General features: G+C 52.9%; 4 protein-coding genes across 10 annotated transcripts in view; 2 read left to right on the top strand and 2 right to left on the bottom strand.

Moving 5' to 3' along the window:
• The first annotated feature begins 875 nt into the window (after positions 1–875).
• MXD3 (MAX dimerization protein 3) lies at positions 876–5,265 on the top strand. Its single transcript, XM_032851917.1, has 7 exons — positions 876–1,069; positions 1,348–1,453; positions 2,112–2,141; positions 2,270–2,384; positions 4,675–4,858; positions 4,942–5,066; positions 5,126–5,265. Exons 1-6 carry the CDS (start codon positions 1,000–1,002, stop codon positions 5,055–5,057), a joined length of 621 nt encoding a protein of 206 aa, XP_032707808.1. The 5' UTR covers positions 876–999; the 3' UTR covers positions 5,058–5,066; positions 5,126–5,265.
• A 711-nt stretch (positions 5,266–5,976) lies between these two features.
• PRELID1 (PRELI domain containing 1) lies at positions 5,977–9,209 on the bottom strand. Its single transcript, XM_032851916.1, has 5 exons — positions 8,986–9,209; positions 8,190–8,415; positions 6,653–6,766; positions 6,461–6,539; positions 5,977–6,224 (listed from the first exon to the last, which is right to left on the bottom strand). The coding sequence occupies exons 1-5, from the start codon at positions 9,075–9,077 to the stop codon at positions 6,076–6,078; spliced, it is 660 nt and encodes a 219-aa protein (XP_032707807.1). The 5' UTR covers positions 9,078–9,209; the 3' UTR covers positions 5,977–6,075.
• A 367-nt stretch (positions 9,210–9,576) lies between these two features.
• On the top strand, positions 9,577–11,561 carry RAB24 (RAB24, member RAS oncogene family). The gene is made up of 8 exons (XM_032851918.1): positions 9,577–9,817; positions 9,902–9,970; positions 10,185–10,263; positions 10,373–10,440; positions 10,513–10,612; positions 10,832–10,882; positions 11,017–11,079; positions 11,199–11,561. The coding sequence occupies exons 1-8, from the start codon at positions 9,701–9,703 to the stop codon at positions 11,261–11,263; spliced, it is 612 nt and encodes a 203-aa protein (XP_032707809.1). The 5' UTR covers positions 9,577–9,700; the 3' UTR covers positions 11,264–11,561.
• A 1,195-nt stretch (positions 11,562–12,756) lies between these two features.
• Positions 12,757–21,466, bottom strand: part of NSD1 (nuclear receptor binding SET domain protein 1) — a 147,572-nt gene continuing 138,862 nt past the window's right edge. For 5 of the 7 annotated variants that reach the window (XM_032851908.1, XM_032851910.1, XM_032851907.1 and 2 more), the window contains 2 exons: positions 20,761–20,965; positions 12,757–19,204 (listed from right to left, as the gene is read on the bottom strand). In XM_032851908.1, the coding sequence (XP_032707799.1) occupies positions 17,574–19,204; positions 20,761–20,965 (1,836 nt within the window). In that variant the 3' untranslated portion in view covers positions 12,757–17,573. Of the gene's footprint in view, positions 19,205–20,476; positions 20,544–20,760; positions 20,966–21,466 lie in introns of those variants that run through there. The other 2 variants (XM_032851913.1, XM_032851914.1) reach the window with 2 other exon arrangements.

Below are 21,466 nucleotides of genomic sequence, written 5' to 3'. Positions count from 1 at the left end.
CGAGTCATACAGTTGAGAAGCAGCAGGGACAGGAGAGGAACCCAACTCTGTGGGCTCCAGAACCCTAGGCTCTTAGCAAGCTAGTTCGCCTGCTTCCAGGGTATGGCTTGGCTTGGGAAATTGGTACCCTACTGACAGTTTTTGTAGCCAGCAGTAGCTTCCCTGCAGATGACAAGGAGCAGGAGGAGCCAGGAGACTATTCCCCTTCACGACAATAGGAAGCTGAGGCCCAGCACGGGCATACAGGGGCAGATGGCAGGCCGGCGAGGGCACCGACCTTCGAGTGTAGGAGCGGATCTGCGCCCCCTCCCCCGGCGCCTGCGCACTGCAGCTCCGTTCCCCGCCCAACCCCGCCCCAATCGCCCGGGTTTTCAAATTTGAAACCTGCTCCTTTTCCCGCCTGAACGTGTTGACCATCGGAGGGAGAGGGCGGGGCCGCACGCAGCCAATAGTGCCTCAGAGGCTCCCAGGCCCCGCCCTGAAGGTGACGGCAGCCAGCCGCAGGAAGCATGGGGCAAATGGGTGAGGGTGCCCACCGGCCCCGCCTCTGCGGCGCCCACGTGCAGCGACCGAGCTGGGCCTTCCCGGAGACCAAGGGTCCCCAGAGTACCATTTTAGGTGCAGAGCCTTCGCCATCAGCTTGGGACTGGAAACTGAGACCCTGATACACTTAGCAGCGCAGGGTCGTTGAGCAAAATGGGCAAGATGCGGCCCCCTTTAGCGCGGGGATTCAAAGGCTGAGCCTGGAACCGGCGCCCATAGCAGCCCCGGGAGTCTGAGCTGGGGGGGGGGGTGGGCTCGAGGAGGTGGTTGGCTGTTCCCTGGCCCCTTTGGGGGAGGGGCGGGGCCAAGGGCTGGGCCGTCCCAGGGGCGGGGTGACCCAGGGGCGGGGCCGGGCTCCTGTGTTTGTTGCACCGTGTCAGTTACATTGTAACAAAAGTGGTGCAGCCGCTCTTAGGGCCAGCACTCTAGGCCCGCCCGCCGCCAGCTGTCGCCGACATGGAATCCGTGGCCAGCAATATCCAGGTCCTGCTGCAGGCGGCGGAGTTCCTAGAGCGCCGTGAGAGAGGTGAGGAAGAACTCTTGGCCGGTCTCCAGACGGCAACCTCGCTGACACAGGCCTGGGCTGGACTTGGCTCCCAACAAGGATGGCATGCATGACTTTAGGCAGTAGCCCCGGGGCACCCCGCCCTCAAGTTGTTGGGGGGGAGGGGTCCCCGGGCTGTCAGACAGGGAGGGGTTGGGGAAATGGCCCTGGCACCAAAAACCCTTCCCTGACCGTGCCTTGCCAGGGGCGCCTGCTGGAACCAACCCCAGGCTGAAGCGGGCTGGGGCTCTCTCTGGCAGAATCCGAGCATGGCTACGCGTCCCTGTGCCCGCACCGCAGTCCAGGCCCAGTCTACAGGAGGAGGAAGCGATCCCCCCAAGCTTCTGGCGCGCTGGACAGTGGGCGGTGAGGAAGGCTGGGGATGGTTGGGGGAGGAGGGGGGGATGGGTGCCATCCCTCATGGGGCCTCACCTTTGCCCACTTCCTCCTTGTTGCTTGTATCTTCTGGGCCAGGTCCCCTACTCTGGAGGCAATTCAGACCTCTCCTGCCATCTCCTTACTCCCCTCTGTTCATTCAGGGACTATTTCTTGAGCACCCCGATGTGTGAGAAACCATAAACAAGAGACTTCAGGGTCCTTCCACTCACACTCTTGCACTCTGCATCTCCACTCAGTTCCCGTCCCCTCTCCCCCCAGACTTCTCTTCTCTTTTCTCTTCTCATCCCTTTGCACATGTTAATCCCTCCAATTTTAAAGCCTCTCCCTCCACCACTCTACTTTGGGTAGCATGTTTCTGGCCCAGCTCAACTGTCACCTCTGTCCAAGAAGCAGTTCCTGACTGCTGGTCAGGGGGCCTCGTTTGGACCCCACAACCACTGGGCAGGCCTCAGCATTTGGCTTGGTATCTCCGCCTCTGCCTGCGGGCTCCAGTGCTCAAGGCTGGTACAAGGGCCCCACATTAGGCTAGTTTGGGGCCCACATTTCTAGTGGATTTTAAGTCCCTGGGACTGAGGGTGTGGGTAGTAGCTGACGCCCCCTCACCTATCCTCCCTGGCATTGGCAGGTCTGTGCACAACGAGCTGGAGAAACGCAGGTGAGTCCCAGCTTTGCCCTGACAGCACTGGGCCCCAGGAACCATCTGCCTCTGGCCTTCCCTCCCCTGCTGTCTGTCTGGCCAGCAAGGCTAGGCTGGCACTGCCCTCCAGACCCCTTCCCCCGCAGGAGGGCCCAGCTGAAGCGGTGCCTGGAGCAGCTAAAACAGCAGATGCCCCTGGGGGCTGACTGTGCCCGCTACACCACCCTGAGCCTTCTGCGCTGGGCCAGGACGCACATCCAGGTAAAAAGTTCCTGCGATGCCCTGCAGCCAGCCTTCCAGAACTTGTGAGACGTGTAGTGGGGGCGGGGGGGGGCTACGTGCAACTGGGGAGAGAGGCCTGAGGTAATAGCCCAGCTGAGGGACATGGGACAGTTCTCTGTGCTTTTGGCTTCCACTGTGTTAAGTAGGAAAAAAAAAAAAAAAGCAGAAAACAACTCAAAGAGGATTGTTCTGAGGCTTAAGTGAGTTTGCCCAATAAATGTTCATGGTTATCAGGGCTATTATCAATTCAGTCCTAACTGAAGTCACTCAGCCTCTCTGGACTTGGTTTCCCTCTCTCTACAGACGGGTATGGCTGTTGAAAACATTCTGATGTGTTCCATGTCAGGGTCCCTAGGACTGCAGAGGTTTCCGCTCTCCCATCCTTCCAAGGCCTCCCGTTCTGAGCTATCTCTTCTGATGCCATTTTGGGAGGCAGTGCCAGAGACCAGGAGAGGGGAAGGACGGAGGAAGCCAGTCACTCCTCCTCCCAGCATCCTTCTGTGGCCTGGGCTATGCTCAGTGCCCCCTGGTGGACAGGAGTGGGGTATGCGGGCTCATGCCCCATGCAGACCCAGGTTTTGGGGGTGGGGAGCAGGGAACGAAAAGTGGCCTCTGAAACAAGAGGCCTTTTCCTGCCATCCTGGCCCTCTTCACAAAGAAATGGGGGCACGGCCAGGCCAAGGACCGAGGAGGACAGCTAATGAGAGGCAGAGTTATAACCCAGGCCCAAGTCCCCTGCCTTGCAGTTTCCTTCAACAGGTGTTTATCAGGCACCTGTTCTAGGTACCAGGGGCTGTGGCAGACCCAGATCCATGTGCTATGCAGCAAATCAATCCCAGTGCAGGGACTGTCAGCTCTGCCCCACAGTACCCGCGTCCACTCATTGTGCTGAAGAACACCCTAGCCTGGTAGCAGGACTGTTTCTCACCTGGAGCTCTCCTGGCCTGGTTCTTGGAGGGATGATGTGTGCCCTGTGGGGGCTGACTGGCCCACGGGCAGACCTGGGGATTGCTCCTTCCTTGAGGCTCTAACTCCCTGGCCTCCTGTTTTGCCTCCTCTGGGCTGCCCTCCACATTGCCCTAGAATGTAATTTGGAGCACACAGATCTGTCCAGGTTGGTTTCCTGCTGAAAAATTTCCATGGTTCGTGATAGGACAGTCTCCATTCCTTACTTCCTATGAAACTATAGGCCCTTAACAGCCCAGGTGTTGCCACTGGTCTGCTTTAGGTCTCATGTCTTCCCACACCCTACCAGAGAAGCTGAATCCTCCATGATCTTCCCAGTTTCCCTCTGCTTGGATGCTGCTGCTTGCCCCATCTTTGCCAAGGCAGCTCCTACTCATCTTTCTACACCCAGTTCAAATGACCCTTGTTCAGTTCTTGTTGACTGAATGCAGGTTTCTGCCCAACCAGGGCTCTGGTGGGAGAACCCTTGGCACTCCAGTCCCTAGACCCCAGGCTGGCAGAGCGTGAGGGGGATTAATGCTGAAGTTCTAGGGTTCCTGGGAGGGTCTTAACCAGGAGTCACAAACCCGCAGGCTTTGGTCTGTAGTTTCTAAAAATTTAAATTAGCTGCCAGCGGGGCGCCTGGGTGGCTCAGTGGGTTAAGCCTCTGCCTTCGGCTCAGGTCATGATCCCAGGGTCCTGGGATCGAGCCCCGCATCGGGCTCTCTGCTCGGCGGGGAGCCTGCTTTCCCCTCTCTCTCTCTCTCTCTGCCTGCCTCTCTGCCTACTTGTGATCTCTGCCTGCCAAATAAATAAATAAAATCTTTAAAAAAAAAAAATTAGCTGCCAGCATTTAAAAGGATATTTGACATGGAAAAGTCTGACCTTCAGCTTTTCTTAAACTGGGCAATGTGGCGGTGCTAGGCCCGTTTGCATATGGCTGTAAACAGCTAGAACCTAGAGGGGGGCCACCTCCTTGAGCTGTAGGGCCCACTTGCCACCATGTCACAGGCCTCCCCGGTTCCTGCTGCTTGCCATGGAAAGACTCCCATCACTTGATGAGGCCCTGACCGCCCTTGAGACTGGGATGCCCTTCCCAACTCACCCACTCCGCGTGCTCACAGGGCATGTATGGGGAACCAGAGGGCAGGAGGGCTGGCTCCCTGGAGGCTATGGGAGCCGCCCTCTGGGGCCCAGATTCAGTCACCCCTGCCTGGAACAGGCCGTCACCAAGTTGGCCACGGTCCGCTGTTGAGTGGTGCTGGGGTGAAGCCCGAGCCCCCAGGCAGCTGACCCTGGGCCCTCGATCCCTCGGGACTTGTAGAAGCTGGAGGAGCAGGAGCAGCAGGCGAGGCGGCTCAAGGAGAAGCTGCGCAGCGAGCAGCAGAGCCTGCGGCAGCAGCTGGAGCAGCTCCGGGCACCAGCAGGGCTGGGAGAGAGGGAGCGGCCGCGGGCAGACAGCCTGGACTCCTCGGGCCTCTCCTCTGAACGCTCAGACTCAGACCAAGGTGAGTGTCCCGAAGCCAAGGAGTCACAGGGGTGGCGTGGGCTGAGCTGGCCAGGTCTCCTGACTGGACCCCTCCCTGTGCAGAGGAGGTGGAGGTGGACGTGGAGAGCCTGGTGTTCGGGGGCGAGGCTGAGCTGCTACGGAGCTTCAGCGCGGGCCAGGAGCACAGCTACTCACATGGCAGTGGCACCTGGCTATGACCTTCACCACCCCGGAGCAGGCCTCCACCCACAGACTGCCCTTGGCTCTGAGGGGAGAGCCCCCCCGCCCCCCCAAGCCTCAAGGGCTGCTTGGAATGGACTAAAAGGACCTTTACGTGGGAACAGGTGCCTGCCCCCCACCTTGCCGCTGGCTGCTGGCAGTCCCTCCTTGGGGAGGGGTGCCTGGGTTTCCCCTGAGCCCTGCAGGGGAGGCAGCTTGGGCCTGGGCCACCCTTCCAGGCCTTTTTTGTAGCACTTGGCTCTGTTGTCCCCACAGGGGGCGCAGGAAGCCTCTTGGGCCCTCACATTCCTTCCTAGAGAAGGCCCCCTGACCTTTGTCCCAGATACTGTACAGTATTTTCATTAAAAGCCTCTTTACTAACTTCCTGTCCGTGATCTTGCCTGATGAAAATGGAGAACTCCCAGTCACGGACAAACTGGAAAAGAGGAAATGAGATCAGTAGCCATGACTGACACCGTGCATCGTACCAGGCAGTGCCCCTTTAATCATCACAGCTGGAGGCTGCTCCGTTTCACAGGTGGCACTGAGTACAAGACTTGCCCAAGGCCCAAAGCCAGGAAAGTGTGGAGTCAAGGTTCCAACTAAGTTTTCTGACTCCAGAGCTAGGGCTCATTGAATTCAAGAACTATTTATTTGAGTGCCTGTTATGTGCTAGATACTGTTCCAGGTACTTGGGACACATCAGAGAACATGACAAAGGTCCCTGCCCTCACGGAGCTTACAGTCTGACGCTTCCTAGCCCTGTACCTGCAGGCTGTCTGGGACAGGGCAGGCCCCCCGCCCTGCCCTGTGCCGAATGTGGGCATCCACAGGTCTGGCTTAGACGTAGGCAACGTGCCTGCTGCACTGTCAGTGCCAAACAGAACACCCAGCCCCAACCCACCCAGACAGCAGAAAGGGCTGGAAGTTGACTTTTAATAATAAAGTACAAGGGGGACAGGCAGAGGGACTTGAGCCGGGTGGTCAGGTGTCCTACCACGCCGGGGCCTGGGCTAGCTACACGAAGTGCTGCTGCTGCTGCTGCTGCTTGGTGGCTGCCTTGCTGGCAAGGTCCTTGGCCTTCTCTGTAGCTGCCAGTGCCGTCTCCTTCGCCTTCTCCTTGGCTTCCTTGGCTGTCTCAACGAGGGTTTTGGAAGGGGCCTCACCTGCAGCAAAGGGCAGGGGCTGGATTCAGAAGACTCCAAGAAGACCCACCTCCACACCCCTCCTCCCCAATATTCCCCCACCTTGGGCCAGGCCCCTTCTGAAGGGTGGTATTTGCCCCAGGGTACAGATGAGGAGTCCCAGGCTTAGAGTGGGGTGGTGACAGCTGCAGATTCCAATACCCGTCAGGGCTGCTAGGACTGCACCCCAGGCTCTTTTTGTACCCAGAGCCCCTCACCCTGCAGCTTGGCCAAGATGTACTCAAAGCCCTTCATAGTCTTGGTCACATTGCTTTTGAACCGGGCAAGACCAAACTCCTGGCAAAGAAGAAAAGAGGGTTAGGATTCTGAGTTCCCACTGACCCCTAGCCCAGCCTTCATGCCAAATGCCTGGGCTCCCAAAGCCCCAGCACCCCCACAATGCTGCTCACCTGGACAGCTCTGGAGACACCAAATAAGCTAGAGGAGACCCAGGCTTCCCGGCGGATTTCGGTCCAGCCGCTGTTATCAGAGTTCACACAGTAAACACATCGTTCCTCCACCACCTGTGCAGGGAGTCAGGCCAACCACAATTGGGTGGGAGTCTTTCACTTCATCAACTTGCACATAAATTTAGTCACCTGCCTCTTTTTCACAGGGTAAGGCAATAAAGTGAAAAATCCACTTCTTTCCCCTACTGTGTTCCCAACCTTCATTTCAGGAAGAGAGCAAAAACATAAAAAGGGCCACTTTGCTCTCTAAAACCTCTCCTCTGACCCTTTCAACTAAAAGGCACATAGACTCGAGCTCAGGAGTGTGTGTGCCAGCTCCAGCCTGGCCCTGGACTTGGTTTGGTAGCTTTAGGTGCAGTGTTTTAGCCTGCCTGCCACCCACTGCAGCTCCTGAGCTCCCTGGCAGGCGAAATAAAAATGGAAATCAGGCAAACATCACAGCTATCAGCTATCAGTATCCTGGAACCAGGACTTCCAGGAGCAACACTTACAAGACATGTCTCACAGCTGTATCACTTATATCTGTAATTTACAAAAACAGATTATGCCCTCAGGGTAGTCAGCTGTGAAGCCTTCAGAAAACTCTGGGGCAGAACCTAAAGGTGCCTGCTCACTCTCTGACCTTGCAGGGCACTTCCTCTCTTGGAACCTCACTTTCCTCTTTGCACAATGGAGAGTAATACCTAGCTCCCAGAGCCACTGTGAAGAAGCTAGCTGAGAAAAAGAATGAGAGCTCTCTGAAAACTTTTACAGTATTCACACGTGAGATGATACTGTAGGATGTTCCTTTAACCATGGGTTTTCCAGGTTTTTTTTTTTTTAAGATTTTATTTATTTATTTGACAGAGATCACAAGTAGGTAGAGAGACAGGCAGAGAGAGAGAGGAGGAAGCATGCTCCCTGCTGAGCAGAGAGCCCGATTCGGGGCTCGATCCCAGGACCCCTGGGATCATGACCTGAGCCGAAGTAAGAGACTGTAACCCACTGAGCCACCCAGGCGCCCCTTCCAACTTTTTTATAGGCAAGAAATCAAGAGGTATATGAACCTTTCCCCTCAAAATCTCAGGCAAAAACCCATTACGTAAGACAGATAAAGTGGAACTCCTCTAATCATCATGGGCAAGGGGCCCTGATCCTCTCCACTCAGAGGCTCAAAGAAATTGCTTATGGCTTGATGGATTCCTGTTTGAAAATCACTGCCTCCTTCCCTCAGCATCACTTTTGTGGGCCCAAACTATATGTGTGCCAGGTACAGTGAAGGTGCTCTGTATTTAGTACTTTGGATAACTCTGTAACAAGTACCCCTCCCCCACAGCATGAATGAAAAGACTAACTGGCTGAAAAAAATCATCGGAGTTTACACTCTAGTTTACTCCCCAGTAACCCAAATCTGCCTCAGATAATAGAAGCTCCATGGCTTCCCAGCCATATGTACCTGGAGCTACTTTTGGGGAACTAAAGGGGAGGGTAGTCTCACCATCAGCCGGGCGTGGTTGATGTTCCAGGTGAAGGTGGTCATGGTCTGGTTCTGCGGGTCCACAATAGAATCCTCCAGGATGTACACCGAGTGAGCGACATTGGCAGGAAACAGTCGCTCGGCCCAGCGGGGCATCCTGTTGGTCTTGGTCAGGAGACGCCGGGACAGGAGTTTCTGGTCAGGGGTCACCTCCCGGTGCACTATGTCTTCCGTCAAGACATGTTTGCTGCCAAGTATCAGAATGAAGGTGACCCTCGGGTGCATGCCGCTAAAAGACTGCCCGCTGGGGTTCCCCTCTGAAGCTTCCCGGCCCAGAATGGCCATGCCTTCCCCAAACTTGCAACCATAAGTAGCGTGGCTCAGACCTCAACTAGAGTTCCCTGCGACTATCCGAGGGCAAATTCCAACTCCCGCCCTCTTGCGGACCAGATTCCAGCAGGGACCGGACCTCAAGATCTATTACACCAGTGGAGAACGCCACAGGCAGAGGAGTAGGCCAGCGCCGGGATTTCCAACCCCAAGATCCCTCCCAACTGCTGTGCCGCCGCCTCTTCCTGTCTCACCACCCCGAAATGAGAGAACCTTGGACTACAGCCTCAAACCACCGCCCGGGCCCAGCCTCCTTCCACTACCTTGCAAGCCTGGCCTGGCCGCTTCTCGGATAGTCTTCTTACCCTAAAGATGGCCCCGGTTCCGACGGTGCCCTACCTCAGACTCGATGTCGAGTCTCTCCCGGACCCATACTTCGATCTCCAAACAGCGAGTGGGGAGGATTGCTCTTTCCAGGGCCACGTACCTATAGGGATTCGGGTACCGCTGCCAGAAGGCAGCGAACACTTGGTCCCAGGAACTCCGGAGCACGCTCTGGCCCAGGAAATACTTCACCATCGTCCCGGCCGGGGCGGGCTCAGCACCCGCGCAGCATCAGGGGTGCGAAGCCCGGGGTGGGGCACGCGGAGACCGGACCGGGGCTCGGCGCACGCCCGCCAGGCTCGCAGCTCAGTCACCACCGCGCCGCGCCCAAGGAGCCGCCGCCGCCATGAGGAGTTGTCGAACCGCGCGCAACTTCCGGCGCAGCGGCGCTGTACCCACCACTTCCGGCGCCCGCCCACGTGACCCCCACGGCCCCGCCCCCTTACCCTTTACCACCTCCCCCCACCCCCGCGGGAGTCGCGGCGCTGCGGGTCGGATCCAGGTTGCAGGGGCCCCCAGGTTCCGTGGGGATTCCGTGCGGGAGCGACCCCTAAGCCCGGCGAGGGAGCTGGGTGGCGGTATGCGGCGCCATTGAGGGCGCTGCCGCGCGGGCTCCCAGGACGCGCCGAGTCCTGGGCTCTTCGAAGGAGGTTCAGCGCCTGGGGCCGAGCAGCGGGGCAGAAGCGGACGCGGTGTCTCCAGTCGTAGGTTGGCGTCTGGGGTCGGGGACCGAAGCTTGGGCGCTGCTTGCCCGAGCGGAGATCCGGGCTTGCCTCCGCCCCCGCTCAGGACCCTGACGCCGGTGAGGCGGCCCCGGGATGAGCGGGCAGCGCGTGGATGTCAAGGTGGTGATGCTGGGCAAGGAGTATGTGGGCAAGACAAGCCTGGTGGAAAGATACGTGCACGACCGCTTCCTGGTGGGGCCCTATCAGAACGTGAGTGCGCCGCGCGGGGCCCGGCACGAGTAGGGAGGGAGCTGGTCCGCACCCGCGGCCCTGATCACTTCCCCCTGTTTGCAGACCATCGGGGCCGCCTTCGTGGCCAAGGTGATGTCCGTTGGAGACCGGACGGTGACTCTAGGTATTTGGGTAAGTCCCCTAGGCACGCAGTCCCGAGAAAACCCATTCATGAAGAGGCTTACATTCTCCTGCCTATTATCAGCTGACTTGTCTTGTAGAGGCCATTTTTCTATTCTAGACCCCAGTTTAAAAATAGGGGTCTGGAGGACGTGGTGTTAGTTTGCAGTCTTGGGGATGTAGCTAAGTAACTCAGGCCCGGGCTGAGCCGCCCCCTGCTCTTCAGGACACAGCAGGCTCTGAGCGTTACGAGGCCATGAGTCGAATCTACTATCGGGGCGCCAAGGCTGCCATCGTCTGCTATGGTAAGAGGGGTTCTGGCCTGTTCCTCAAACAAGAGGGGATGGGTGTCAGGATGGCCTCAAAGAACAGCCCCTGATCCTTGGTTGTGTTTTCTGCGTGTCCCCTATCAAGACCTGACGGACAGCAGCAGTTTTGAGCGGGCAAAGTTCTGGGTGAAGGAACTGCGCAACCTAGAGGAGGTAAGTGCCAGACCTCACCAAAGGCCTAGGGGCTGGTGGTCCACGGGACTTTGACCTTGTCTTCTGCTCCAGGGCTGTCAGATCTACCTGTGTGGCACCAAGAGCGACCTACTGGAGGAGGACAGGCGTCGTCGTCGTGTGGACTTCCACGACGTCCAGGACTATGCAGAGAGTAGCTGTTGCTCAGCTCCCTGGGAGTGGGGAAGGGAGGTGGCTGCTTGGGTGGAGCACAGAAAATAGGGACTGCCTTAGCTGCCATGCCAAGACCCCTGGGGAAGGTCTTTTGGCTTCCCTGAAGGTGTGGGGTCTATTAGATTCCTTGAACTGCTAGCCTTTCCCTTTGTATCCAACTGATTCTCAGGTAGGAAGCTTTAGTCACTTCTCTTTACAGATATCAAAGCTCAGCTCTTTGAAACATCCAGCAAGACCGGCCAGAGTGTGGGTGAGTGCTGTCCGGGTCCTCACAGCAGGAACAGGCAGGGGCGCCAGAGGAGAAGAGCCTAGAGGGCTGGGTTAGTGGGTGATTCCAGGGTTACTGGCTTTCAGCCCTCACTGACTTGTCCTTTTTCCTGCCAGACGAGCTCTTCCAGAAAGTGGCAGAGGATTACGTCAGTGTGGCTGCCTTCCAGGTGATGACAGGTGTGTGTGCATCCCCAGCCTCTCTGGAGACTTCTTCTAGGCCCACAGCATCTGGCCCCCTTCACGAGTTACCTGATCCCCAAACAGAATGGTGCTGAGCTGCCACCTCTCTTTGACAGAGGACAAGGGCGTGGACCTGGGCCAGAAGGCAAACCCCTACTTCTACAGCTGTTGTCATCACTGAGTCACCACCATTCACCTGGCCTAGGGGAATTAAAGGAGTTCCCCGAGAAGGGCTAGACCTAGCTCCTGTCTGGGCTTGAGTGGTCGTACGTCTGAGCTACCCCTGGTCCCCATGGCAGCAGAGGTGGCACCTGCCTGTGCTGGCCCATGAAACAGAGGCAGCATTGGGCTGACTGATGGGCATGAGGAGGGTAAAGGCTTATTTGGATCCCAGGCTCCTGTCCTGGACAACACTTGTGTCTGCAGATTATTTAAGTGGCTTTTGATTTGTAAATAAAATCAATGCACTGTGAATCACACTCAGCCCCTCTCCCTGCTGTGTGGATTAGGTGCCAAGACACCTAGTTCTGGGGCCACCTGGCTGGTCTCACTTCTTATATTAAGGCTACTCTCAGCTCTTTCGGAAGCCAAGTAACTTCACTCCCGGATTGCATCTGAGATAATGTAGAAACAAAGGGGCCTTTTCCTGTTCTTTAGGGGGGACAAAGATAAGTAAGGGGCTGGGGTTGGGGCAATACAAAGCTCACACAAGGCAGGCACTTAAGTGGTGTCCAGAGATCAAAGGGTCAAGCACTCCTACCTCAGACTGGCTGGTTCTACCACTGCTTCTGTCACATCTAGGTCCATGAGTCATGTCTATGGCTCAGATTCTAAGCTTCCCAGCAACATACTACAAGGTGGCTTAATGGAAGAAAATTTTAAGTTCTGCAAGACAGAAAGGTCTTATAGATCCAGACTGGAATCCAGTTCAGCTATCAACAGAAGAGGTACCTGAACTTGGCCTGAGTTTCTCATCTGTAAAATCACTACCCAGTTCAGGGCTGCGAAGACCCTGAACAAAGTTAACTTTAGGACTGAATGTTTGCCTTTCCACACTATTCCCAGGAGGGCTTTCTGCTGAAGGGCAGGAAGTTCAGGACTAGGTCAGAAGGAGAGACAGACTCCCAAGACTCCCCCAAAGTATATCTTTGGGTCTTGGAACTATCAGGTGTTAGGGTGGATAGAACTGGTGCTTCCTGTTCAGCTAAAAACCATACGGCAGCCCTTTTCCAGTATTGAAGGCCTGGCGGCTTTGCCTCTGCTTTCCTGCCTGGGCCAGGTCTTCTGCAGTGCCTAGCACCTATCTCTTAAGAACTAAAGATATGGCCAGAATGGTCAGACTCAATGCTCAGAAACAACTTTGGTTCCACTTCCTTTTTAAAAACCAATTCCTCAAAATACCCTTCCTTTATGGGTAATGGAAGCTTCCTGTATAGGAGCTGAAACTGACACCAGCCACTCCCAAAAGAAGTGAAAGACATTCTGGCGGCTGGTGGTGCTGGGAGGAAACCCACACCACTCCTGGAGATGCTCAGAGGAGGGGCTCGCCTCCACCATGTCCCCAACCTGGGAACTATCTCAGAGGCTGGTTTCTGCTCTCACCCCAAGCCCAGCCTCCCTCCTGTTAAGCTACATCTCCCCACGGACAACAAACAAAACACAGGGCAAGGGCCATTAAGAGTAAAGTTAAACTTTACTTTACAGTAATTTTTTTTCTATATACAAAGAATTACAGTACATGTTTATGGGGACTCCTACAGGGCTCCCCTCTTTTTCACTAAGAGTTTCACTTACAGCTGACAATCTATGGGGGGAGGAAGGGGCAAAAGACCAGTGATGGACCTCAGCTGACACCCCCCCCCGCCCCTTTCTTAAAAATATATAGATCTCTATTGTCAGCTTGTTTCTTTGCCAAGACTTAGAAAGCTGCTCTTCCATGAGCTCCTGTGTGCTGCACTCACCCATCTTCAACACACTCCTCTACACGCACACACAGGCAGCACCCACCTCGGACCTGGAAACCGCCTGTTCTCTGCCCCTACCCTGGAAGTCTAAAGCACCACAACCATTCATCTCTGCTCCTACTCCCTGGGCACATCTCCTGTCCACAAAGCTTTACTTGACTTCCAGGGTGTTAGACCTGAAGCCCCTCAATAGCCTGATGGTTTGAAAGTCATGGGAAAGCAGCTCTAGAGAAGGGACCACGTGAGAGTTTAACATGATTTTGCTTACACTGGTAGGAAACATTTCTCAGGCTGTGGATTTCTAATTAAAATAAACTCTTTCCACTTCCTTAAGAAATATTACCCTTAATCTTCATAACCAACTGAGGTGCTCCCATGAGAGTAGAAGAGGTAGAGAGGGGCACAAGGTAACACAAAGAGAACCCCACAGGCGGAGCTCTCTACCAACGTGTTCTAGGCATTGTGGACCGAGGCTACACCAGGTGACAAGGTGACACCAGCCCTGAGAAACTCAATGGCCACCCTCATCTGGATACAGCATCTCTTCCACCTAGGATTACAATGACCCACTCCAGGGTCGGGTGCAGGCTTCACTGAGGCTCTGCCTTCTCTAATTGAGCCTCAAAGAAACGATTCTACACAGAATTTCTTCCTCCCAAACAGGAACCTGGGTTTCTTAACTCACCAGTCCCTCAATCCTTGGCAGTGCTTATTTATACCAGAAAATTAGCACCATCATTACATTTTTTTGTGTTCAAAGCAATTATCTATTCTTATTTCAGTTTGTACTACAGCAACCTCTGGCCCTGCTGCACTGGCCCTAGGAAGCTCAGCTGAGAGCTAACTGGCTACAGCCAGTGGAAGTCTCATGCAGCAGCTACCTAGCTCTAAGTGATCTGGAATGTCTAGCACATGAAACAGTCCAACCATTACTTAGCAGGAGAAGGGGCTTGTGGCAGCTCCTTTCTTGCCATGATCTCAGGTGAGCAGACGACCACTCTGACCTCCTGGTTGACAAATTGCAAGAGGATGACAAGATCCTCCTAAAAAGCCTTAGGAGAAAACCCACTTTATAGGAGCTGAGGGCAAAATCCATCCACGTTTAGTGCTTTCCTGATTCCTTTCCACAGGGGAAGGTGCCAGGACCAGACTTCCTTCCTGCCATTCTGTTCTCATGATGTGACCTGGGAGTCCAGCTCCAGTGAGGAGATGCTACTGAGCCTGGGAAAGGATCGCTGATGCACTTCATGCTCCAACTGTAGTGTGGGGTAGAGAATGTGAAGATAAAATAATTATTTCCATCAATGCTAACGATGTAGATTGGGTTCATTAGAGGACCAACACAGTGACTTAAGTCACCTCAAACTCAGTAACTTCAGGGGGAAGCAGACATTTAAAAACCTGGGATCCTTCTATAGCAATGATAGCTATTTTGCTATTAGAATGTATTTGTTCCAGCAGGAAAAGCAAATGAGGCTTTGAATCCAAATCTCAGCAGTTTCCATAAAGTTCTTCTGACTTAACAGGGCGAGGAGAGATACTGGTTCTTTAGCTACCTATGGAAGCTGTGACTTCCCCTTTGGAAACCTTTCCTGGGGACAGGCTTAGAGGCACTTCTCTCTTGAGATCTTAATTTCCAGGCATTTGGCCAAATACCAAAATACCATCCTGCACAAAGATCAGGAGTTTCTAAGAGAAAAGCTTTCCTTTTAACTGCCAATTCACACCCTCTGGAGAAAAGGTCTCAGTACAAGGCTCCGGGAGAGTCCCCAAGGATGGCAGGGTCACTCCCTCCCCATTGTCCCTCATGCCAGAGTTTCAATTTCCCAACAGTCCTTTAACTCTGCTTCTAATTGTACGGTGACTGCTTTCTTGATGTTAACAATCTGATATCAGATGCTGCTATCAGTGGGCCTGATAGCTGAATTTCTAGTTTAATTCTACCTGAGAGTCAGTAACCCTTACAAAAGCCTGGATGTCCATCCATTTAGATAAAGAACTGCCACCCCCCCAACCCTCCCACCGCCTCCCCCAAACCAGGCACAGCTCAAAAATTGTTTTCCCAGGCAGGTCTGGAAGGAAGTAAATGGTGGAGAATGGAAAGAACCAAAACAAAACCACAAAGTGGCCAATCATGGCCCACCTTTCCCTCACTCCTTGTCCTGTGAGACGTATCTAGAGCGGCTGTCAAGTCAATTACCTACCAAAGCCTACTTCAGAGAAGCTATTTCAGGATCAAACTTCTCCATTTAAACTTTTTACATAGCCTGCACACACACCCCTCCCCCCCAAATTCACAGTTTATTTCATGAAACAAAGAGCTACGGTAATTTAACACACAACATAGTGAAAGAAGATTCTGACAGTGCAGTGCGAATATCTTTTTCTGATCACAACTACAGATGACAGGAGAGAAAAGGGCACAGGACTGGCACCAAGCAAACCCTACTCATACAGCCTAAAAGATTAGGAAAGGGACCTACTAGCTGCAGTTATATACTTATTATTCTCACACATGATAAATACTTAATATAATGAACTTTAATGTTCTGGGTGATTTCTTTAAAAATATCTTTTCCATGGTTTAAAATTTTTTTAAAAAGAAAATAAGATGCTTTGTTTTCTCTTCCTTTTGAACAAAGAGCTTTTCCTCTCTCATGATGTGGGAAGAGAGATAGGATGAAAAGGGAGAACTAGGCAGGTGGAATTTACAGAGGAGATTTCGAGGTCTAAATGGGATACAGAGAAAGGTCCCTAGACTTGGGACAGCCCTGCCCAGCCTCGTACCTCTGCCTGAGTTCAAGTGTCTCAACCCGAGACAGACTTTGGGGAATAAAAGCAAATTCTTCTTTTAATCTTTATATAAAGCGCAAATGCTTCTATAACTATTGTTCCCTCCTTAAAAAGTGATGTAACCTCAAAAGGAACTTAGGAGGAGGAAATTGGGACAAAATACAGAATCTTTTGAGGGTGTAAAAGCCATAACTGAAACAGAATGGCCAGGAGACATCTGGGCCAGGAGATGGCCTGTTGGCTAAAGCTGCTGGCTAAGTTGGCAAAGCAGAGAGGTAAACACGTTTGGTCTAGGGACAAAGGAGGGGTGAGTGAATGGGAAGGAACTGGCCAAACAGCACTTCCTGTTGGCAGTTGGTGAGCTGGGTGAATGGTAGGGCAGGGTAGCACCAACAGATTTCCCAGCCCTTGTGCCCCAGCTCAGGGCAGCAGTAACAGATAATCAGCAGTTATGAGGAATCATCTCTCAGACTGGACATTGCTCTAAACACCACATCTTGCCAGTCACAGGGGAAGGGTTCTGGCCTGCTTCCGAACAAAGTCAGCAGGCACGTGCTCTCAGTACAGAACACAGCAATGCTCAGGGATGGGGTGGTAGAATCCACCAGTGAAGGAGAGGACGCCCTCCATTCAGATAGGAGGGCAAAGTATCAGAAGAGAAGTAATTTTCCATCAAGATCTGGCACTCTCCCTGAGCTGGTGGTAGATCTAGCCCAGAGTTTGCCAGAGATTCCCTACATCCACTGCCCGACTCTGAAATCTGAAAGCACCTGTTTGGGGGGGCGGGCGTGGGGTGGGCTGATGTAAAAGGAGGAAAATCGGTAGAAAAGAAAGGTAAGCTTGCCAATTGCCTTCTTATACTTAAGGAAAGCTATGTCCTTGTAGAGCCCAGACTCAACAACCAGCTGCTCTGCCAAGGACAAATTTTCAGACTCTGCACAGCCCAGACAAAAGCAGTAGCGGCTGCCCAGCCAACAGCTCCACTTGGCCTTGATGCAAACCCCTGCTCCTCACCCCCACCTACAGAGACCTCCACATGAGCGTGCGTGCATCACACACACACATGCACACCCAACCAGGGGACGCTTACTCAACACAACCTCTTCTGGGGCCATAAAGGACATTACAAAATGAGTCTGGTGCCCCAGGGCCCCCTCAAAACTTCCTGTTATTTCCTGACCAAAGGTTTGTCAAAACAGCCTGGGAACCTAGGCAGGCATGTTGGGCTCACAGGGCTCAGGTCTTATCTCTGTTATCTCCTGTCAGTAACTAGCACCTGGCCTAGCACATGTGAATGCTCAAGAAATCACCACTGATATGAACAGTTATCAGTTCTTCCCAAGTGTTCATTAGGTGCCCTCGTTGGGGCTCTGTGGGGCTAGAGAAATAACTTCGAGAGCCCCTCTATCTTCCAACCTGACCAGTGGAATTGAATCCCATGCTTGACTCCAGAGTGGACTTTTTATTTCAAGTTACCATGTGTAAAGGTTGGAGGAAAAAGACCCAAGTCTGTCTGTCTCCTTGGCTGGGGCCCACTTGGATTTCCATACATGGTTTACACAACCACATGCCCCCACTGGCTAATGTCACAAGAGTTCTGAGTGTTGGGATATAAGGAAAGAGTAACAGTGGAAAAGTGTTGGGGTCTGTTTTTTAAGAGGGGAAAAGAAAGAGGACTTCCCTTCCCCAAGAACCCTGGGGGCAGCTGGTCTGGTCATGTGACATTTACTCATATTACTTCTGTTCTGACTCTGCACACTTGTGACTGGAAGGAGCCTGGTTAAGAGCTGGAAGTGTATTTTGCTCTGGTTTAAGGTCCTGCCCTCTTCCAAGAGACCAGCAAGTCTGTGCCAATGTCTGTGTGCTCCCAGAGGACCAGCAAGATGGCGATATTGTCTGTCCAGCCACCATGGGCCAGAGTCCTGGCCCTGGTGAGGCCTTTCCCAGGGCCCAGGGACTCTGCTCTGCAGATGCCAACTTCTTCTCTTCAGTACAGAAGGAGGATGGGGCCTTCCCAAGAGGCCTGAAGGACTGCCCACTCTTGGCAGCAAGTCCAGGGAGTTGCTGGCCTCCGGCCATCTGCTTCACCTGCTTCACCAGGCCTGGTGCTTGGCTGGGAGGCCCTGTTGTCTGCTCCACCCCTGCAGGTGCTCTTCCTGAGGCCTGAGTTGTTGGCTCATATAAAAAAGCCTTGGCAGGGGACTGAGAGAGAAGTCTGGCCTGGGTGAGTGATTTAACTGGTTGCCAGGAGTGCTCCGAAGGGACTGCTGCTTTCCCCGGTGGCTGAAGGACAGGATCTGACACATTGCCTCTCTCTACAGCTCGCGGCATCTGCCCCAGACCTTTGCTGGCAGTCCATGAGCTTGACTCCAACACTGGCATCTTCTCATCAACCTGCGGTGTGACCTCATGAGGTGAAGTAGCCCGTTCTTTCTGGTGAGGAGTCAGGTCTATGAGATCCATGACCAAAGCAGCTCTATTTTTTGACTGAGTATTCTGGTCCACGGGCCTCAGCGCTTTTTCTTTAGCTACCAGGGTCTGGACCACAGCTGATAGTACTTTGTCAGGAGGTGGGAGTCTCTGGGACAAAGAAGTATGGGATTTGTCAGGTGGCCTGTCGGAAGTCTGGGGTTTGGGACTGCTGGTGACTAGCAGTCTGTCTGGTGGTGGAAGTCTCAGGCCAGCAGGGACTGGGGTTTTCTCCAGTGACTGGGGCCTTGGGCTGGCAGCACCTATGGATTTATCCAGCCTTGGGTCAGCTGTCCCCAGAGGTCTTTCCAGTGGTTGGGACCTGACTGAGGTCGAGGAGCTTACTCCAGTCACTGAAGAGAGTTTGTCCGATAGTTGGGGTCTTGGTCCTGCCACTGCAGGTGGCCTGTCCAATGGCTTCTGGCTGGATACCAAGGATTGGGGTTTGGTCCCTGACCCAGCAAGGTCCCTGACCCTATCTACAGGCTGGGCCCTGGAGTCAGTTCTGTCAGAAGGTCTTTCAGGAAGCGGTGGTCTCTGACAAGTCCCTGCCAGAGCTTTTTTGGACAGTGACAGTGTCTGGTTGGTGTCAGCAGGTAGCTTATCCAACATCTTGGGCCCCTGAGCAGCCACTCCTGATGAATGCTCTGCCAGGTGAGTGCCTGGGCCTGGAGGCAGCGGTACTGGGGGAGGCACATACTCACGGATCTCCCCAGGTTCCAGAGGGTTGGGCCCACATGGGTCATGCTCAGTACAAGACAAACGCCCATCCAATTTGGAGATGAAGAGCATCCCTTCCCGATGCTGCTTACAAAAGGAGCTGGGACACATCTCACAGAAGGAGGCTGCTTCCTTCCCACAGATGTCACACTGATGCCAAGGACACTCCCATTTCCCTAAAAACACAGATGTGAAACAAACGCTTAGGAAAATAAGCAAGATGCATAAAATGAGCCATGGCCCTGAGCCTAAGTCAAAAGAGTGATTTCAAACTGCCACCTTCTAAGAGAGCTCATGCCACTCACCTGATACCTCCCCTGCCCCAGAATCTGATTCTCCTGCACAACACACAGAAATACATGCCAAGTACCAAGTAGCAACTGAGTATCAACTAAATATACAGGCAGGAGGAATTTCTTATTTCTATGACCATGTCTAGCAAGCGGGGGAAAACCCAATGCTCCCCTTAGAATGTGAAGATACTACTTCCACAGTCTTGAAACTCCATTTGTCTAATATAGCCTTTTAATATTCAACTCTAAAGGGATAATCTTAGCTATTTAAATTTCTGCTTATTTGGTTGTATTTAGGAACAGGGAGCAGATGTACAAATGTTTTGAAAAACTGAGCAGATTTTTCTTTGCTCAGTTTCAAGTCTTGAAACTAGCACAAATTTTACCTGTACCGTCTACACAGAACCGGTGGAAAAGACCCTGACCTACCATCTATTTGCCTCCATTTCTCGACACCTGAGAGTCTCTGCCATGGATGGTGTTTTGGCCCTGGCTCACAGTTTCCAAATAAACTATGCTAGCCGTGACTCCTGGCTCCCAGTCAAGACAAGTTCTAATTGCAGCCTGTGCCAGCTACAACCCTGAGCTATTGATTCTGAAACAATTCTCCATCTCCACTTCCTGGCACTGAGAAGTCATGCTGTGGCCTTACCCTCACACTACCTCCGTTTCTATTATTTCATTTCCCTGGCAACCATACATTGAAGGAAAGCTAGTTCAGGAACAAACTCCTCTCACACCCACCCCAAGGTCCTCTCTCTGCAATTCCTGGGAGCAGGCCTCTGGTGATGTAAATCTCCTCAGCTAGAGCAGCTCCCTACTGCTTTCTTGCCCCCATCAACAAACCAGACCACCTATCCAAGTCCCCCAAAGTCTTCTAACGTCAAGTCACCACTCAAAAGTTAGTAGCTTCTATAACCACAAACTCCTGACACTCGATATGCCCAAGAAGCTGCCTGTCCTTCATAGGGGAGTGCGTAAAGGGAGCTAAAAGGGTGTCTAGTCCATGCCTCACTGACCGAAATAACCCCAAACTCCATGCTGTCTCAACCTTTCTGTAGAAAGGAAACATGACTTCGTGGCCTTGAAGTCAGAAAACCTGGCTTTCAGTCCACCTCCTCCATCTACATGCTCTATTGTGACAAGTCATCTCACCAAACTGGACTCTCAGTTTCCTCATCTGCATCATGGGAAGGTGAAAAGGTCTCATCTTTATGGGTTGCTGGGAGGATAAAATAACATAACATAAATGTAAATAAAGTGCTTGACATATAATGAGTAAGTTTCTGTTCCCTTCTCTATAACCTAGGATTCCAAAGCCTTTATTTCCAGAATGAGAACATGAACCATACCCCCTTCAACACTATGCGTGGGAAGACAAAGGGCTCTGACAATTCTGGCAGAGAACGAAGACCACTCTACACGGATCTGGCACCAACCTGCTGGTCGCTTGGTTAGATTTAGACAGTCAGCGTGGTAAACCTTCGGGCAGCCTGGCTTCTTACAGGAGACGAGCTGGCCAGCATCCCCACAGCTGAAACATTCATCCTCTCTCTCCTTCGTGATTTCACCCTGGGTCCTGCGCTTCCCCTGTTGCTTCTTCTTGAATTTCTTTGACTTTTCTTCTGTGGCAATGGGTTGATTCTAGAGGTCAGATATTGAGCAGTAAGCATTCTGTCGACATATTAGTTGTGTGATCTTGACCAGGTTAACTATCCTCTCTGAGCCTCAGTCTGTCCACTGGGAAGAAACAGTCCTCACAGACTGTTGTAAAGACAAGAGAAAATGCAAGAAAGGCACCTGGCACATCATAGGTACCCAATAAATGGTTGCATTAATTCTAACTTTTCTATCAACTACTCCTGCCCCATGAATGAAATAAAAGAGGAAAAAAAACTTTTTACTAACACACAAGGCTGGTGTTGAAGGTTATCCTTTCATTAAGTTTTACTTTTATGTTTATCTAGGTGTGTATGTTTGTGTGTGCACACACATTTCTTTGTTCAACAAACTTTCACTGAACACTTAGTAAGAATCATATGCTAGGAAGGCACAGAAAAATAATTCATGGCCCTTGACCTCAATAAGCTATGTGCCCTTCATCTGTATCAAATAAGGTTCATATCCACTACTCCCCAAGACAGA

The sequence above is a fragment of the Lontra canadensis genome, unplaced genomic scaffold, assembly GCF_010015895.1.
Source record: "Lontra canadensis isolate GAN:19392208 unplaced genomic scaffold, GSC_riverotter_1.0 scaffold5, whole genome shotgun sequence".
NCBI lineage: Eukaryota > Metazoa > Chordata > Mammalia > Carnivora > Mustelidae > Lontra > Lontra canadensis.
The sequence above is the reverse complement of the archived record's forward strand: the minus strand, read 5'-3'. Positions and strand labels throughout refer to the sequence as shown.

Coding starts and splice junctions, on each gene's coding strand:
- MXD3 (XM_032851917.1), top strand. CDS start 1,000: ATGGAATCCGTGGCCAGCAATATCCAGGTCCTGCTGCAGGCGGCGGAG. Junction 1,070..1,347: donor CCTAGAGCGCCGTGAGAGAG/GTGAGGAAGAAC, acceptor TCTCTCTGGCAG/AATCCGAGCATGGCTACGCG. Junction 1,454..2,111: donor GGCGCGCTGGACAGTGGGCG/GTGAGGAAGGCT, acceptor TGGCATTGGCAG/GTCTGTGCACAACGAGCTGG.
- PRELID1 (XM_032851916.1), bottom strand. CDS start 9,077: ATGGTGAAGTATTTCCTGGGCCAGAGCGTGCTCCGGAGTTCCTGGGAC. Junction 8,416..8,985: donor CGGTACCCGAATCCCTATAG/GTACGTGGCCCT, acceptor GATACTTGGCAG/CAAACATGTCTTGACGGAAG. Junction 6,225..6,460: donor CATCTTGGCCAAGCTGCAGG/GTGAGGGGCTCT, acceptor CCTTTGCTGCAG/GTGAGGCCCCTTCCAAAACC.
- RAB24 (XM_032851918.1), top strand. CDS start 9,701: ATGAGCGGGCAGCGCGTGGATGTCAAGGTGGTGATGCTGGGCAAGGAG. Junction 10,264..10,372: donor GGCTGCCATCGTCTGCTATG/GTAAGAGGGGTT, acceptor TCCCCTATCAAG/ACCTGACGGACAGCAGCAGT. Junction 10,613..10,831: donor CGTCCAGGACTATGCAGAGA/GTAGCTGTTGCT, acceptor TTCTCTTTACAG/ATATCAAAGCTCAGCTCTTT.